Source organism: Ambystoma mexicanum, chromosome 7q (assembly GCF_040938575.1).
Source record: "Ambystoma mexicanum isolate Mex_15411 chromosome 7q, UKY_AmexF1_1, whole genome shotgun sequence".
Classification (NCBI taxonomy): domain Eukaryota; kingdom Metazoa; phylum Chordata; class Amphibia; order Caudata; family Ambystomatidae; genus Ambystoma; species Ambystoma mexicanum.
In genome coordinates, this window is record NC_090941.1 from 786,903,564 (window position 1) to 786,923,252 (window position 19,689).

At 47.7% G+C, this 19,689-nt stretch overlaps 1 protein-coding gene across 3 annotated transcripts in view; it reads right to left on the reverse strand.

Annotated features, from left to right (window-relative positions):
* Positions 1 to 19,689, reverse strand: part of DYNC2H1 (dynein cytoplasmic 2 heavy chain 1) — a 3,314,293-nt gene that overhangs the window by 128,448 nt on the left and 3,166,156 nt on the right. For all 3 annotated transcript variants that reach the window (XM_069639013.1, XM_069639012.1, XM_069639011.1), the window contains one exon: positions 4,583 to 4,699. In XM_069639013.1, the coding sequence (XP_069495114.1) occupies positions 4,583 to 4,699 (117 nt within the window). The remainder of the gene's footprint in view (positions 1 to 4,582; positions 4,700 to 19,689) is intronic.

Consider the following 19,689-nt stretch of genomic DNA (forward strand, 5'->3'; position numbering starts at 1 on the left):
TGCCTCATGACATCTTTCTGGTCTTGCACTAGGCTTAAAAATCTGTCCCTTTCCTCACCCTCCGGTAAATGTTCTGCTGCCAGGGAAGCTACACCCCAAAGGGTGTGAGTGTATTTTGCAAAGGCACTTGTGACATTTGATGATTTCAGTGCCATGCTTCCTGCAGTGAATACTCTCCTTCCCAAAGATTCAACCCTTCTATCTTCTTTGTCTGCAGGAGTGGAAAGGTAAGCTGAGGACTTGAATGAAACAGTTGCTGCTTGAACAACCAGACTCCCTGGTGTGGGATGCCTATTCAGAAAAGGAGGGTCCACAGAAGCTGTTCTGTACTTCTTTGTAGAAAGTTTGTTCACAGGTAGAACGGAATCCGGCTTCAGCCAATTTTCCATACCAGGAAAGTTAGCACAGCCTTCTTGACTGGAACATTGTCTAAGATAGATATGCAAGATCATCATTCTCAAGTGTAGCTGCTGGTCTAGACCACTGCAGATCTTCAGTCACTTTACAAATAAAAGATCTGTATGAAGGATCAGCATATCCAGCCACCTCTGGGTTACCAAAATCAGTCTCTGGAGATGTTTCCCAGCTGCTGGTTTCTTTAAGAGTTTCCACCAGATTCTACATCTTAAATTCTGGAGAAATAAGCTCTTCTGGAACATTTGGTGTTCCAAACTGATAACCAAAAGGGGCTTGATCCTTCTTTTCATCTTCTTCGAAGATGGACCTCATTTGCCTGAAGAAATCAGGTTGAGGCATGGGTTTGAACGACTTGGTCTGTTCTGGAACTGGTTTAATAGTCTTCGGAAGCAGTGAATGCTCCGGTGGTGTTGAGGGCTTCAACGACTTCTTTAAAGCGTCAGTGAATGTGCTGATGGTTTAACATGCTTTGATGACTTCAAATGGATGACATGCCGCAAGGGCTCAGGAGATAAACTTGACGGCTTCTACACATTCAAAGAAGGCTTTGATACTGGAGATGAAGGCCTCGAGGGGGTAGGAGGCTTTGTCTTATGTGTCGATTAAGACTCCTTCAACTTGTGTCGAAGAGCCTCTCTTCCTAGGCTCTGAGGCCCGCGAGAAGGAGATACACAAGACTCCCTACTGGTCTTGGTCCTTGAGAGGGACACTCAGAGGAGCTCCCCTCAGGAAAAACATCAAGCATTTTTAAGCAGAGGTTTCCCCATTCCACGGGAGTCTAACTTTTCTTTGGGAACGAAAAAGATTTCCGGAGAGGAAGACGACGATGACGAGGACCTGTACCACTGTTTTTTACTCTTCTTGTGAGAAGAGGATGACGAGCGCTATGAACCGGACATCGATCGTCTCCAATGTTTCGAGTCATTCTCTCTCGGGGGGAAACACCTCTCAAATCAGACTACGACTTTCTTTTGGATGGGGTAATGGATGGGGATTTAGGAGAGGGCTTACCTGCATTGAGTTTCCCCTTCCTTTCTTGGAAGGCCTTGATAGTCATATATTGACATGAGCCACAGTCGTCCATCTTGTGGCCTGTCCCCAAACACCACAAACAGATGCAGTGCGGGTCTGTGATTGACATTATTGCCCCACAGTCCGCACACAGTTTGAAGCCTGTCTTTGATGTTGATAGAGTATCAAATTGATCTTCATAGAACAAACGCAATTGAAATTTTGCTGAGGTGAGTAGTTCCGAAGCATGCAGCAAAGCGGAAAAAACAGAACTGAGGTAACGGACAGTGCGCATGCTTCATATACCAGTGTCTACATCACGAGGAACACTACAGAGGACTTTGAAGACCAAGACTCGACGCTGCACGCCGTTCGACCATATGAAAAAGAAATTACGAAGCATGCTGCAAGCAGACTTGAATATCAAAGATGAGGAATACGTTGGAGGAAACAATCCATTCGAAAAGAAGAAGTTGGAGAGGCAAAGAAGAGGTTGATGAAAGGAGGAGGGACGATGCTGAGAAGGCAGAGTAGGGCAGAGGGAGAAGTAGGAGAGAGAGATGGTTAGGAAGAGGAGAGAGGAGTCTGGAGAGAGAAGAAGCTGAGAAAAACACAGAGGAGGAGAGAGGAGACTGAGAAGAGGAGGCAGGATGTTGGAGAAAGAAAGAGAACGTTGATGACAGTTGGGAGGAATAGAAGATCATCACAAGAGGGGTAGAAAGCTGGCAAAGAAAGATGTTTGGAGGACAGTGGTAAAGGAGAACATTACAGTGGCGGTTGAGAGAAGGTACAAAGAGGAAGCAGAAATCAGATTCTGGACTCCAAACAACTAGGTTTCCGGCCCTTAATGGACACGGAGTCAGCACTAGTTTAAGTACTTGACGACCTTACACTGATTATAGATCAAGGCGGCATAGCAGATCTGATTCTATTGGACCTGTCTGCCGCATTCAATACAATTGACCACGCCATTCTTTTGCATAGGCTTCAGGAGATTGGCATTGCAGGATCTGTCTTGGCTTGGTTTTTGGCTTTCTTGTCTTCTAGGACTCAGTCTGTCTCTTTACCTCCTTTTCATTCCACTCCTACCTTGGGTTCTTTTGGTGTCCCCCAGGGAGAGGCATTTTCTCCCTCTACTTTTTTATATTTATGTTCAACCCCTTGCACGTTTGATTCCCTCACATGGCTTTCCTTTCTTTTCATATGCCGATGATACGCAACTGCCGTTCCGCCTTGACTGTGATCAGGATGATACAGCAGCACGTTTACGTGACTTCGTGAAGGAAGTGAGTGCATGGATGAGTGTGAATTGGCTGAAAGAAAATGGAGAAAAACAGAGGTCTTAGTGGTCGGCTCTCCCAATTCCTCTGCGCGCTGGGTCGATGACTTATGGCCATCTTCTTCAGACCCTCTTCCTGTAAAAATGGTAAAAAACCTTGACCTAAAAATCACAAGTTCTCTTTCTTCACAAGCCTATATTAATTCCATTTGTAGTGTAGGATTCTTCAAATGTAAGAAGTTGAAGAAAATCTTGCTGTTTATTCCTGCTAACTTTCATGCTCCAGTCATTGCAGCTTCGATAAATGGTAGCTTGGACCAATGTAACGCAACTTTATTAGCTCAGCCAAGCTACCTGATTGATTGACAGCAGGTACTGCAAAACTCAGTGGTCTGTCTGGTCACGGGCATTCCTTACGGACATCATGCATCAGCAGCCCGACAACACCTTCATTGGCTTCCGGTGGCCGCCCGTATTAAATATAAATCTTTATGCGTGATTCATCGAGCCTACCACAAGAAAGCCTGTTTATCTCTTCATGAGAACATTCTCCCCCATCAGCCTAAGCGTCTTTTGCAACAAGCATCTTCTTTTTTAGTAGCAGTACCATCTTACCGATTAGAGCGCTGTGGTGCGTGTGCCTTTTTGGTAGCAGGGCCCAAATTATGGAACTCCCTTTCTCTGTCCCTTCGCAGTCTTTCTGACTTTGAATTGTTTAAAGCTCATCTTAAAACCCACCTGTTATCTTACACCTGTCTAAATCTCGTCTACTCTGTCTTGATGCCACTGGTGATTTGTTTGCGCTATACAAGTGAGATCATGATGATGAATCACAGAGGAGACTGGGAGAGGAGAACTCTGAGGAAGAGGATCAGGTAAAGAACTGGGAGGAGGCCAGAAGAAACCTCAAAGAGGAAGGTGGAGAAGATATTTAGGAGGCAGGTGGAAAGGAAGGAGGAGGGGACGACAGGAGTCAGTTGGTTCAGCTAGAAGATATGGAGAACCAATTATATCCTAGACCGGAGTGACACTAGTAGGCCTGGAACTACCAGTGCATCGTGGAATGGCGAGGAGGTGTAAAACGAGAGACATTGTGGAGATGAAAGGACAGGAGGTGTGGTACAAGATGGGTGAGACCCATTGAGGAGAAGTTAACACCCAAGTCTGGGGAGCAAGGTCTGCACATTGACACAGGGCGATGACGACAGGGCCAAGGGATCAGATCATATTACCCAGCTCCTGATCGAGCATCTGGAGGTGCGGCCAACCACTCACTTGCCCAGTTTTTATTTTTGTTTTGGATTAAGGTGCAGGCCCACATAGGCAGCAGAGGCACAGAAGCAGATCATTTGAATCTACCAGACAAGGGGTTAAGAAAGACTAGAAGGGACACCCAAATTCCCAGAACTGTGAGTGACTGTGAAATGATCACTTATCCTGGGTAAAGAACATCAGCAGTGATTTACTAAGTGAGAAATGAAATTAACAATGTTAGTGTTGGAGTCTTACATGACTTGGTGAGCAGTGGCTTAGGTGGGTCCCAATGAACTGCATGGAGAACCCAGTGGCTGGACAGGTCATGGATGCATAAAGTACAACAGAGTACAGGGGTTATAGAGACTATTGTACTAATAAGTAGGCAGAATGATTACAGGTCCATGTGGACAGAAAAATCAGAGGAAAGGAATCCAGAAGGACACACTCTTCATAATGAACTATTTTTGAACTGGATAAAATGTGCTCTGTTCCTTCATCCTGGTGGTATGAGACATCCCTATAAATTGGCATTATTATTTGGGGCAAACCACAAGCCTTCACAATATTCAGTAAAGGTTAAGCACAATTTAGATCTGAAATGTATTTGGGATTACAAACCTGGTTAAGTTTCTTCCACAAATTGAGTACAGGAGACAGTTCATTAGACCAGATTTCTCTGTCAAACTTACATCCAGCTGTAACTGATCTGCCCAGGATGCGCAGCTGTGAAATGACCTAATAGAAAACAAAAAAAAGACAGTAAAACAAACAGGTGATTTATGAATTATAGCATGGCAAAAAAAAGTGTGTTACTGGCAGTTAGGAGGCATCAATTTGAGACTAAATGAATAGAGGAACAGTTGCAGAAACATTAACTAGGGTCAACAGATTGCAAGGACCATCAATTAGAAGGCTGTCCTAAGATTGAACAGAAGCTCAAGTTACATACATTACAGTGAATGCTGGTTCTGATGGATATGATACCTCCTTTGCACATTCCGCATCTTTGAAAGGTCTAGCCTGTGGGCTGGGATCTCTGACATGTTTGATTCATGCTTCCACCTAAACCACGACTTGCGGCCAAAACCGGAAGGGATTGTGAACAGGGTATAAGTGGCACCACCCACCCAGAGTCCAACAGTTCCCTGGATACACCAAGACACAGATGAACTGGGATAATTCCGAGGCAACTAAGGGGAGTAGGGTGGTCACATAAGGAATCTGCAGAGGAGACAACAAATACATATCAACCAATGTTACTTGTAAGGTACGTAACTGCTTAGAATGGATACTATTTACACAGCAGATTACTTATCTTTGAAATATCATCCAAAGAATGCTAATTAAAAAATAAGGAAGGAGGGAGCCTCAGAGATATTAGAATAGAGAGACCAAGATCGCACCCAAAGATATGCTGCTCTACAACCCTGCCAAAAAAGGCCTCACCTTTTGCATCCAAGTCTTGGCACTAATGTTTTGCAAATGTATACAAATGTTTACAGATATGACCAAGTTGCCACTCTGCAGATCTCCTGGATTGGGACACCCCTCATGAAAGTAGTTGTAGCCACACTGCACCTGGCGTGCCCCAATTCCAGTTGGACGAGTTTTGAGCGATGCCTCATAGAAGATCCTGATGCATGCCACAATATATCTATAAATTGTCTGTTTAGTCACCACAAACCCCCTGGATGCACGACCATAGGCCACAAACAGTTGTCTGTCCATGAGGTGCTTGTCTGGCATTGATATACAAAGGCTAAGAGGTTTCTTTGGATCAAGTCTGTGCAACCTCTCCACTACCTTGGATGGATGGGAGGGATGGAAAGAAAGCTGGAAGCTGTATTGTATGGCTTGATTATTCTGAAATTAATTCATCACCTCGGGTAGGAAGGACGGTTTAGCCTGAAGCGTCACGTTGTCCTTTGGGAACATCGTAAAAGGCCTGTCAGCAGACAGAGCCTGAAGTTCACTTTACTGTCTGGGCGATCTGATGGTCACTAAAAAGGCATTCTTTAAGGGATGTGTAGTTGCAGCTGGGCATAGGCTCAAAAAGAGGTGCCATCAGTTGCACCAAGACTACGTTTAGGTCCCGTTGTGTCAGGAGGTATGGCACTGGTGGATAGTAAATCACCAACCCCAAACAGAATCTCAAAGAAAGGGCCCTGCTCAGGCTTCCACATAAAAATGAAAAGCACATATAGATTCCTGCAGCCCTTCTTAAACTAGCAAAAACACAAAGTCGAATAGTCAAGCAACGGAGCATGAGAAGGAGTCAATCTCTTCTTGAATGCTCCACCTGCAAAAACACAGCAACCTGCAAAAATAAAGCTTTTGTGTACTCTGGCCACTGGCTCTCACCATAAGGTCTAACACCACCTCGGATAAAACATGGTCCTTGGGCATTCAGGAGCCACGTGAGCAACTGAAGGATGCTCTGCTCCAGATGAAAGGCTCTGCCCAATTCCTGAGAAAGTAGACCAAGGAAAATTAGAATTCTACAGCAAAACCTCTCCCTCATGTTGTGCCACTGAACGCACAAGACTCCTGAAACCACCTCTATGTGACCAAGATCATTGTTTGCTTGTGGGGTGTTAGGCAGAAACCTGTGCAGTTCCCTTAGGGACCACTGCAAAAGATTTAAGACTACAGGTGTTGGCAGTAAACCCACTTGGTAGCAGTCTGTACCACCCAGATTTACCTGGTAGCTGTGGCTGAGCAGTCAGACTTCCCTCAAGAAGAGTTAGGCAGTATGCAAAGTATACTCAATAGGTACTCGGATACAATAATACAAGCAAACACTGACCAGAGTTTTGGTATCAAAGTATATAATTATTTATTTAAAAACACACAGTTGAAACACTCCAGCACTCTTATTGTAAAATATTCTAAACACAGTTACTATTATGATATATACACCCCTTTTTCCCTATTAGAAAATCACAGTAAAACACCACTTATTTTCATACAGAGGTGAGCACTTAACTAGATTGCACTCTAATAAGTTTGTGGAAAAGGGGGGGGAAAAGACAGAATATGAAAAGGTACACCACTCTACGATTCCAGAACACTGTTAGCAAGGCAGAGAGCAAAAAGTCACTGGTGAGCCAAAGTCCAAAGGCTGGGCCCACTCTTAGAGAGAGCAGAGCACAAATGCGCCCAAGATCACACAGTTACACTAGGCTTAGAAAGTCTTGCAGAGGGTTCAGAAAAGTGTTTAGAGAGGCTTAGAAAAGTTTAGCCAAGGTGTCCCAGGCTAACCCAGGTTCAAAAGCCGGGGGCTAAATCCACCCCGTACAGTCAGTAGCAAGGGAAGCCAGGCGGGACACGGTACCTTAAGTGGGAAGGATCCTCCAGCGGTGGTAGTTGTTCCTGGTAGTGGGTGCAAGTTGCGTCGTCGTCCAGGGGAAGAGAAGATCTCGACTTGGAGGAAAGATGAAGGTCGTTGCACTACCAGGGCAGAAACCAGCCGCTGAGTTTTCCGGTTAAAGGTGGTACCTTTGTCTCGCGGTCGTTGTAAAACGTGGTATCCCGGTTGCCGGGGTGCTTGGCACGGGCAAGGCGGCCAAGAGATACGTCGGGAAAGCGAAAAGACGGTGAAACTGGTTATCCCCACCAGTTAAAGGAAGAAGACTCTCCGGCGGGAGATCTCCTCTGTCGTTGGGAAAAAGTGGTGAGACGGTCCAGCAGGGCTCCACCGGTAGTGGTGTCGTGGCAGGTTGGCTCAGCTTCTCCCTCGTCGGATTCTTAGGTCCTGTGGCGACTTCTGAAGTTCCAGTCCCCAAAGCCCTGCTTTTATGCAGCAAACCCCCATTCACTCAGCCTAGCTGGCACTCAAACATGCTAAGTGGTGAGCCGGCCGGCTCACCACTTGGGCCAATCAGGATGGAGTGCGACTTGAGTTGCCTAGGCAACTCAGTCCAGGGTGCCTAAATTCTCCTCCACCCCTCCTAAGTACCCCAGACATAGTGGCACCACTTTGGAGGGCTTCTGTGGAGAAGCCTGCCAAAATGTGGAACAAAGGGCTCGACTTGGGTTGGAGTCACAGAAGAGAACACAAACGCCATTTTAGAATCAAGTTTTGGCAAAAAATACCAACCGGAGAATTAATATTAATTAAATAAACCGGCGGTATGTTCGAGGCTACCGTAAATAATTAAATAAAGATAGTAGCCTAAAACAATGGGAAATCCCATAGGAAAATATTCGTGGTTGAATATAAAAAGTAGTATCCACTGCCACCAGCCAAAACTCGATCAGGGGGGACGGAGACGTGCCCCCTCGACTAACAGACCCTGGGGCAATCGAATTGCCCCAGCCAGTACGTCCACAATATGATGGTTGGTACTGGTTCTGCTCAGAATTTAAGACTAGTAAAGTCAATGGTGACTTTACATGCCCTGGGAGACAGTAGTCAGTCCCAGGGTATGGAGTCTATACTGGGGGGTCACTATGACACCCCTGTGTTACTGCACTGAGGGTGCTGTGTAACACATATCACAAAAACACATGAAACCCTATGGAGTAAAAGACCCCATAGCCCATTAAACACTTCTAGATCCAAAGAAACACACTCAAATCATGTCCAAGAGTGAGGGTAAAAGAGTCTCACTCTTGGCAGGAGAAAAAAATAAACCCCAAAAATCCAGCAAAGCTGCTAGGGGACTCACTAGGTTAGGAAATTCAGCCTAAACAGAGAATTCTCCCTAACACTCGGCCTGAAACTTATAAGGCCAATCTGCAAACGGGGACTGTGTGCAAATGCATAAATCCTTGCAAATGTCCATGGAACCTGCGGGACGCCGCCCTGTGCATCGCTCCTAAGGTGCAGAATATACAGCATTTCTTGTTGGCATGTGTCGTAAACAGGTCGACCAGCAGTAGGCTACACATCGGGATGATGTGTTCCACCACTGATTTGTCAAGACAATATTTGTGCGACACAGACTGCTTCCTGCTGACAGCATTTGCCCTTAATTTGCCCTCCCCAGACAGATGGAAGGCTTGAACCTTACTTGTTCACAAAATGCTCCGTGGTATGGTTTTGCATTAGGATTATCACCTTCATTCCCAGAAGCTGCTATTGCTATGTCTGCAGGGTCAAATGGATCACTCTCAGCACTGAGCGAATGATATGGAGCTTTGCATCTCTCTCTAGCCATCTATCATTCTTGTACCTACAGTTGGTCAAGATAAGCCCCAAAGCCGATCATAGAAGCATATGAGATGATTTGAACCTGAAACACTGTTGTTGCTCACAAGCAGTTTGTCCTCCAAGGATCCAGTCCATTCATTCCGGTTGAAAATGAGCTCTCACTGGAGCAGCCTTGTGTGCCTTGCTGGAGGGATGAGAGGAATCCACAAAGGAATCAGCAAAGAAGCCTCAGAAACAACTGGCCCACAACCAAGATCCCCTTCTTGATGTTGTCCAAGGTTGATTTGATAGACTGAAAGGACATTACGGGTGGAAAGGCCCTCATCAATGTTGGGCCCAGCACTGCCCTTGTGAACTGCAATCACATGGTAGGGGTACAACTTTTTGATGTTCAAAGTAAATCCAAGGGAGTAGAACGGTCCCTTGGTTTGTTGAAGTGTGGGTAGCATCCCCCGAATGACTTGATGATTTAATCAGCCAATTGTCAAGATAGGGGTATTCTTTCACACCTGCCAGTTGAAAGTTGGATTCAATGACCACCATTACTTTGTTGACGACTCTCTAGACTGATCTCAGCATGAAAGGCAACAAGCTGAACTGCCAGTACTGACCTGAGACCCCATGTGCCCTAGCATAAGGTGCCCAAAACTTGAGACAAATGTTACCATTTTGAATTCATTTTTTCTCATGAAACTGTTTAGGACTCACATCCTTTTCGGGACTAGAAAATATATCAATTAGAACTCAGTATCGTTTTCTTCTTCAGGTACTCTCTTTGGTAAAGCTCCCGTCTTCTCCACCGTGGAGGGAAGTCGAAGAGTGACAAGGCGGAGAAACCAACAGGCACAACTATCCATGGTGCCTAAAGCTTGCTGATGTCAGGGTTGAGCCTGCTAGTGGTCTACCCTGATGTCCAATAAAAGATTATGGGCACGCCCTTTCAAGGGGATACACTCTTTGGTGAGAAGATCGACCATACACTGGGGGTGTTTAAGGAGTCCAGCAAACAGCTTGCTCCATGGGCTTGTCAGCAGCACCAAAACTGTTATTCAAGGCACAACATTTCGGGGCATGCTAGCTGCTCCGCAGCCACTTTACAGGCTTTGAAACCATCTATGACCAACTTTCTCATTGACTTCCTGCTCAACACTAGCAGTTGGCCAAACGCCTTCTCTGCCATTGGCCACAAGGAAAATTGATACAGGCCCATGGTAATGGACACATGGACAGAAAGCAGGGCCAGTGATACATAAGTAAATACCTTCTTGGCAATTGCATCTATTCTCTTTGATTCGAAGTCGGATTGCAAGGTTGGGAATGGATTTGGGCACCTCCTAAAATTCACCACATGCATTAGTAGCGAGTTTGCAGCCCCTTTCGTTAAAGAAATAGTGGGGCCCCCTCTTAACTGGCTCATACTATCTCACTATGTTCCTATTTAGGACAGAGACAGACACTGGTTTTTCCCATCTCTCCATTAGGGGGCCTCTAGCGCATGCCCCAAAAGGGAGAAGGACAAACCACTTAACTGGGGTCATATTCTTTCTGATAGTTGGCAACTCCCACGGATTCCTCAACCTCAAATCAAATACATCCCTGCTGACATCGGAAAACTTTTGTACCCCAGCATGGGGCATCAAGCCTGTCAGCAGCAAAATTGTACATAGGTCTGCAACTCGACTCTGGAAGTGAGGATGCTATCAGTACAAAAGGTGGCACAACCCCCCATTACCTCAGTCCCACACCTTTTCCACAGGCTCAGCAGCTGCTGGAACCGCAATGGTGAAAAACATTTTCCTTATGTTCACATATAAATCTCTTTCTACATATAGATATATTCTCTCTTCTTTTTCCCCCCTCACCACTAATAATAAAAATAATAATACTAAAGACCTTTATTCGACATAAAGTCATCAGGATACATTATATAAAATATAAAATACATTAACAACACTATTGATCATCACAAATACACATAAAAACAGAGATATAAAAACAAATTGCGTATCTGCTAAAAAACAATACTCCAACATTTCACCCTATAGCCACAACTACCATAACAAGATGGCGATTAAATATCTCAAAGGGATAACTGGGACAACAGGAGAGCTATCCTTGCAGCCTGTTCCCAGTTGAAGAGCTACCGTTTTTTGTTTCCTCAGGATCCATGCTCTATGCAAAAAACAGGCCACAGCATCTACAATTTGTGGGGTAATCGATTGTACCAAACATTCTACGGTGCTGGGCCATGACTTGATCCCTGCCTCTAACAGGGCGGATCTCAGATATTTGATCCTTAGTCGCTGGAGTGGTTTACAAAATAACAAACTGGCATAATGACTCCTCACAGGCATCACACATGGGGGCATCTGTTAAAATCATAACCCTTACATTTGGCACTTAAATGCGGTAATAGGCAGTATGCCTAATCTTACCCTCAAATATAGTGATCTTGCAATGGCAGGCCTGATCTGATTCAGGTATGATTTAAAACCATCAATGTGTCTCTGGGCTAGGTAAGTAGCCCCAGGCTTAGCAAGTAATTCTCCAGCTCTCTGTCTTATTAGAGGCTTCATTTGTACCCAGCTAAAATCACAAAGCCTTCCTGGCTCTTTCCAAAACTCACCCAATTTCAAAGAATAATACATTTATGTGGGAGAGCCATTTCAATCCGGTTAAACCTTCCAGTGACATGATATGTACCAGTGTCTCCCTACACCGAGATAGCCCGATAAATAATAGTTAGACTCAAGGGGAGTGTGGCACATTCCAAATGCACTAGTGCAGTCGGTATGCTCTGCGGTAAATGCAACAATTTCTTTAAAAAAAAATGTTCTCTTCTTGAAAGTCTCTGTGTTCTCATACCCCATAACTCTGTGCCAGGTCTGACTCCAAGTGGGTCTCAGATAAGACGGAGAGGTCTTTAAGGTCCATGTGGGTGATCGAGGCCTGGCTCCAGTATGTTGTCTCAGGGGGTTGGGGGCAGGGACCATGACAGCACTCCCCCCTAAGGCCCCTCTCATGGTGGTTTTCCTGTCTGGCCCTGGTTTGGTTAGATGGTTTTGATGGAATCTTTTGATCAAACGAGGTGCATGGATGTACTCGCAAGGTTCCCATGTTCTGTCTTGCGGCCCATACCCTTTCCAGTCCACTAGATAGTACAGATTAGATCTGACATATTTTGAGTCTAGAATGTCTTTGACCTCAAATTCTGGTTCCCCATTGATTACTACTGGCTTCGGTGATGTTGTAACACGGGTTCCAGGTTGAACAGGTTTCAGGAGAGATACGTGGAACACAGGATGAATTTGCATGTTGGATGGTACGGCTAGTTTGACTGCTACTGGATTTATCACAGAAGGGATGGCAAAGGGACCTAGGTACCATGGGCGGAATGTCCGGGTTCCTTTAATGGGCACATGTTTCGATGCCAACCAGACTTTGGGCCTCATTACAACCTGCCATTCCGGGACCGTGCAAAATCTGTGACGGCGGTAAAAACGTTTCCGTGTCCGCAAGGTTGCGGAAAAACCGTCCGATTACACGCTGTCGGTCGCGCGCACCACACGGACTCGGAAACGTTGTTACCGCCGTCACGGAAAACCCCACGGAAATGGAAATAACGAAGCCACAAGTGGCGCTAAACCCGTTTCCGCCTCCGCCACCACGGACACGGAACCGGAAATACCATGATCGCCAAAACAGGAAACAGAGAGGCGGCCCTCATATAAAAGCACAATCCATTGCCATCCAGAGCCAGCACAAGCACAATCCTAACTCTGAGAAGCCAAAAGGGACCACCAGCATGACTGCCAGGATTCCTGCTCAGAGGCAGCGCAAACAGCGCTTCAGCGAGGCGGAGCTGACCGTCTTGGTGGAGCACATTGTGGACAATGCTGAGATGCTGTTCAGCGCCGACCAACGGCGTGCCACACAGCAGCGGAGGAAGGAGGTGTGGGCCGAAGCTGCACGCAAGTGCACCGCCGTGGGCGTGGCAGTGAGGAGTGTGAAGGACTGCCACAAGCGTTGGGACGACCTGAGGCTGAGGGTACGCAACCTAATTTCCACGCACCGCCAACGCAGCAGTGGGACAGGCGGAGGACCTGAGGCTGCAAGCATGGGAGGAGCATTGCAGCAGCGTCCTCCACCTAGAGGGAATCCATGGGATCGGGCAGGCTGAGGCAGGAGTGAGCCCACCTGCAGATGCCGGTAAGTGCCCAAACATGAATGCCACATGTAAATATGCAGTTGTGAGTACTGGGCCAAAGGACCCATTAACAACCCCCCCCCCCAGGCAGTGCATGTGTGGGCCAAAGGACCCATGAACAACCCCCCCCCCCCCCAGGCAGTGCATGTGTGGGCCAAAGGACCCATGAACAATCCCCCCCCCCCAGGCAGTGCATGTGTGGGCCAAAGGACCCATCATGATCCGTATGGCAACCAATATCACTGAATGCAGACACCAGCAATCAGATGCATGTGACTAACACTATTCAATGTACAATCTTAATGACGCATGTGATGCACCCATCTGCCACCACAACAACACTAATTGCATGCCCTTTGTGTCCCCACAGCCGTTTCAAGTGACAGTGATACTGCACAACAGGCCAGCCAATCTGCATCGGCAAGTACACTAGCCACCGCCACCACACAGGAGGATGCTGCCGGCAGTTCTGCACCTCTGGCCACATTACCAGCCACTACAGATGTGCGGCACACCACCACCACCGACATCCCCACCATCTCCACACTGGCTGAGTCTAGACAGGTGCCACGGGAACCTATCATGGACACCCAACACAACACCGAAGGCAGCAGCACTGCAGAGGGGGCGGCCTGCAGTGATAACAGTGCCCCGCAAGAGCACTCGGAAACGGGGCCACAGGGGGAGATGCCCACATTGGAAGACCTGGGCTCGTTCCATGAGCTGGGGTTCAGCCCCACTTCACTGGGGAGTCCCATGAGGTCGCCCACCCCATCCATGGCCGAACTGAATGCCCGCATGCAGCGGATGGAGGACCAGCAGGCTACCCTCACCCAGCTGGTGGAGAGGCAGCTAGAGGAATCCAGGCTGCAGAGGGAGAGCTACAGCGCCTCAGTGCGTCGCCTGTCGAGGTCCATTGGACGCTTTGCGAGCACCATAGTGACCCTTGCACGCCATGTGCGGGAGGGCAACGACCACACCTCCAGGCTTGTAGAGGCCATGTTGGTTGGCCAACAGGCAAATCTGGCACGGATGCCCTCAATCCCAGATTCTGGGCCATCAAACACTACCACCCCATCCAGCTCCACTACTGCCAGTCCAAGGAGGCGCTCGAGTAGGCTAACGGGTCCTTCGGGCAAGGTTGCACAGGCACAGAAGCGCACGCGGAAGTGATGGCATGTGTGTGGGGCAGTGCAGGACACATGTGGACTACAAGGGTGTGAGAGGGGTGGGCACGTTTGGGTGGTGGGGTAGGTAGTTTTGGGGGTTTGGACAATGGGCTCTGGGTGGGGGTGGGCACGTTTGGGTGGTGGGTGGCCCCGGGTGTACAGCTTCCCTAACCAATGCACCTTCTTCCCTGTTGTTATCACATCAATAGATCACCATTTCAAATCAAGACATACATGTGTGGACATTGATCATTTATTTTGCAGTGCAACTATTAATTCATTGTCGTCACCATGTTTGTGCATTTGTGTGAATGTGCTGTGACTCAAAAGTAAATGCCAATCAGGGCATCCCGTGCTCTCTGGCCATCATGTGGAACCCCAGGGGGAGGCGGTGCCATCCCATCCCCATCTCCATCCCCATCCCCATCCCCATCTCCATCCCCATCCCCATCTTCCTCATCTGCGTCTGGTGGCATTGGGATGTTCCTGCGCAGGCATATATTGTGCAGCATGGCACATACGAGCGTGATTTTGCCCGTCTTCACTGGGCTGTACAGCAGTGATCCGCCAGATCTGCTCAGACAGCGGAAACGGGCCTTCAGCAGTCCAAATGTCCTCTCAATCATTCCACGTGTGCGGATATGTGCCCTATTGTATGCCTCTTCATGCCTGTTCCTTGGTCTCCGTACAGGTGTCATCATCCATGGCGTGAGTGCATATCCCGCATCACCTACATGGGATGTAGATGGGGGAACATGTCAGTGTTTGTGGCATCATGTCCTCATCTGCTGCTGTGCATTCTTGTATCATCATTCATTCATGCATATGTACCATGCAGTGTCTGGAGGTATGTTTCGGCCATCACGAGGTATGTCGCTGACTGCATATGGGCCTACACATTAACTTGCATGTTTACTGTGCCCTGCGGGTGAAATTTGATTGTGTGCATGTCATGGTGCAGTGCTGTCCACACATGGCAGTGTGACTCCACTGTACGGAAGTAGTAAATACACGTCGTCTCATTTACACGCGTCCCGTGCTTTTTGGGGCAGTGTTTCAATTGAGGGTGGGTGTCTGCAGTGGCACAGGGTTAATGGGACAGTGACGGGATTGGCTGTGGCAGCGTGTGCACGGGCACATTGTGGTGCCCTGTCATGTCTTCCTTCATGATGTTTGGCATCCGCTGTGTATTTGGTAGATGGAAGGGGGTTGATGCATGTGCGGTCACAGCGGCACACTCACAATGCTCATTGGCCTGGACACACACACACCACTCCGACAGGGTTGTAGCATCGTCAGCTGTACTCACCCAATAGCCACGTGCTTTGTCCGGCATAGCGTTCCATGTACCGTGGCAACGTGGAATTCCGCAGTACCATTGAGTCATGTGATGAGCCTGGGAAACGTGCACAGCAGTGTGTAATCAGTTGCATGGCATCACAAACCATCTGGACATTCAAAGAGTGATACTGTTTCCTATTGCGGAACACCGCCTCAATTGCATGTGGTACTGTCAGCTCGACGTGGGTGCAGTCAACTGCGCCTATGCAATTTGGCATGCCTGCTATGGCATGGAAGGCCAACTTGGTGGCAATGACCTCGGGGAGGGTGCGGGGTAGGGCTATGTGTTCCGACACATGGCGCAACAGGGCATCCAGTACCTGTACCAGGATTTTTGAGAAACACGGTTGTGATATGCCGTGCAGCTCACCAACCGTGTGTTGATAGGTGCCAGTGCCAAAGAAATGCAGAACTGAGACAACCTTCAAGAGGGGGGGGATGGCGGTGGGGGTGTCAATTAGGCTGCTGATGTTGTCCTGAATCATGGCGGTGATGTGCAGGATTGTTGCACGGTCCAGCCGGTATAGGGTGTGGATCTGTCCTGAGGTGAGGTTCCAGGGTGAGGCCCTGATGCGTGGTATTGGTGGCTGGCGGCGGGGTCGGGCTGGCTGGGCAATGGGGTTTGCCATAGCTGCAGGGTTGGCTGGTTGCCGCCTGCGCCTCCTCCGCCTACGCCTCCTCCTCTGCGCCATTACTGCCACCATGTGCAGTACTGCCTGTTGGTTGAGTAGGCCCAGTCCCAGTGCTACTAGACCTGCTGCCTGCATGGTTCTGTGTTGTGTTGGGCTGGGTGTGGCCCTTTTGTAGGCTCCCAGTGGCCTGCTAGGTCCAGCTGGGCTGATTTGGTGCACCTGTGCCCTGATTCAGTTCAGCAGGCAGTGTATAACGCCATGTTCGCACTGGCGGCTGTTCCGCCACCGTGATCACGGTATTTCCGCCATTTTTTTCCCGGTATTTCCGTGTCCGCGCTAGTTGTGATGCTCACGGTGTTTAGTGTTGCCGGTAACGGAGGGGTTTCCGTGCAGACGGACTTAAGGGGAACCCTATTTCCGCGGTGGCGGTTTAGGGTGGTGCTATTACCGGGGCCGCGGGTCATGATTGCGCGGAGATGGAAACGGTGTCGGTATGGTTTTACCGGCAGTGTTAATTCCGGACCGGAGTACTTGTAATGAGGCCCTTTGTCTCCAACCTGGTAATTGGGGGCCTTTGCTCGGCGCTGGTCAGCGAATTTCTTTTGACGAGTCTTAGCTTGGAGTAAATTTGCGATTGCCCTTTTAAAGGTTTGAGAAATGGTCATGTGCAAGGTTTTGATTGCTGGCATTTCCAGGGTCGTAGGTGCATCTAACTCTACATATATGGTATAAAAGGGAGTCTGCCCAGTGCTGGTGTGTAACAGGTCTGTCCAACTTCCTTCTGCTTGGTGTAGCATACAGCGGAGGTACTGCTCGAGCGTTTGATTCGTTCCCTCTGTTTGACCATTCGTTTGGGGATGGTGACTGGTGGATAACCGGATGTCGATTTGGGCCATAGAACAGCACTTCCTCCAGAGGTTGGACACAAATTGAGTACCTCAATCCGAGACCAGTACTGAAGGGAACCCGTGGAGCCGTACAATGCGTTCAAGAAACACTTTGGCCAAAGTGGATGCGTTTAGGAGACCCTTAAGAGGAATGAAGTGTGCCATTTTGGAAAACAAGCCCACAACCACTAGAATGGTGTTAAACCCTGGACTGGGTGGTAAGTCGGTAATAAAGTCGAGCGACAGCGTATGCCAGGGCGCTGGTGGAATACCCAATGGTTGAAGGAGTCCAGCTGGTTTCTGTTTTGATGATTTATTTAGTGCACACACTCCACAGGATAGGATGAATTGGATAATGTCCTTGTGCCACGTGGGCCACCAGTAACTTCGTTTCACCTTGGCTAGGGTTTTTGCAATTCCAGGATGGGTCTCGATTAAGGAATCGTGCTAACGGGACATGACTTGTTCTCGTAGTTCTTTGTTCGGCAGAAATAAACGGTTCCTGAAATAGGGTAGCTGGTCCTTAATTGTGTGATGTTCACCTTGTGTACTCCATTCTCGTAATTTCTCGGGACTCATCAAGCTTCGGATTTCTTCATGTAACTCGCTCTGAGTCATGGTTGCTGTGATTCCTAGGAGTTTGTCACTTGGAATAATGGCTATTGGGTCGGGAACCTTGTATCCTTGTTCATCAATACCCATATGAGAAAGAGCGTCGGCTTTTCCGTTTTTTACTCCCAGGCGAAACATGATCACGTAATCATATTCAGCGAAGAAAAGGGCCCAGCGTAGTTGCCGCCAAGATTGAGACTTCGCTGTTTTGAGGTATTGGCGATTTCGATGGTCAGTTATTACGGTGATTGTGTGTCTGGCACCTAGGTGATAATGTCGCCAGGCCTTAAAGGCTAAATTGGTGGCTAGAAGTTCTATGTCTGTGATGGTTTATGGTCATAATACCAAATTTAAAAATCTCGAAAAAAGAAATCTCGAAACAAAAAGGCCGAAAAAAAAGGTCGAATTTTTTTAATGACGTTTTTTATTCGAAATGGGGGGGTGCCCCCCCAACCGCCCTTTTTTTTAACCATTTTTTTTTAAAATCCCGGACACCAAAATAAATATATAATTTAAAAAAAAAATTCGACTTTTTTTTCGGTCTTTTTTTTCCGACCTTATTGTTATTCGAGATTATTTTTTCGAAATTTTGACTGACCACCGTCTGTGATAGCGTAATTAAGCTTGGGTGGTGTGAATTTAAGCAACCAGAAGGCGACAGGGTGTAATTGACCCGTTTCTGGGTCCTTTTGTGAGAGGACAGCTCCCATTGCCATACTTGAGGCGTCCGTCTTCACCACGTAGGGGAGTTCTGGGCGTGGATGACATAGAACCGGGGCAGAAGTGAACCTCCTCTTGAGTTCCCGGAAAGCTTTTTCTGCTTCTTCTGTCCAGAGAAACTTCTTATTGCATTTCCTTAGCAATGATGTGATTGGATGCACTATTTGCGATGAATCGGTGGTAGAATTTTGCAAAACCCAACATGCTCTGGACTCCCCTGAACGAATTTGGCGATGGCCAATTTAGGATAGCATCTACCTTGTGCACATCCATTCTAATTCCTTTTGGGGTAAGGACGAAACCTAGAAATTCCACCTCAGAGACATGAAATTAGCATTTTTCAAGTTTGGCGCAGATCTGGTGTTGGCGGAGTTTTGCCAATACAGATCGAACATGGTTGACATGGTCCTGTTTTAAAACGTTGTTCATGAAGTATTGAAATGCAGCGGGAGCGTTGCAAAGGCCAAAGGGCATTACTTGATATTCGTACAGGCCATATTTGGTACGAAAGGCGGTTTTCCATTCGTCCACTTTTTCACTCGAACAAGGTGGTACGCTCCTCTAAGGTTTAATTTTGTGTAGATTTGGGCGTCTTTGACTTGATCAAGCAGTTCGGGGAAGAGTGGTAGAGGGTAACGATTTTTCACGGTGATCTGGTTTAGTGCGCAGTAGTCGATGCACGTCCTCAGGTCCCCTTCCTTCTTCGGCAAGAAGAATAGGAAAGAGGCTGCTGGCGACTTCGCAGGGCGGATGAATCAGTTTGCCAGGTATTGGTCTAAGTAGGACTTCAACGCTGGTTTTCTGGTTCGGTGAGTGCGTAGATTCACCCACAATGGATATGTGCGCCGGGTATCAGGTCGATCTGGCAATCGTATGGTCTGTGCGGTGGTAAGGTATTAGCTTGCTCTTTCTGAAATACATCTTGAAAGTCCTGGTATTCATTTGGTAACGTACCGGTTCCCTCCAGAGTTGTTGCCACTGTCCCATGAGTAGGAGTTCTAG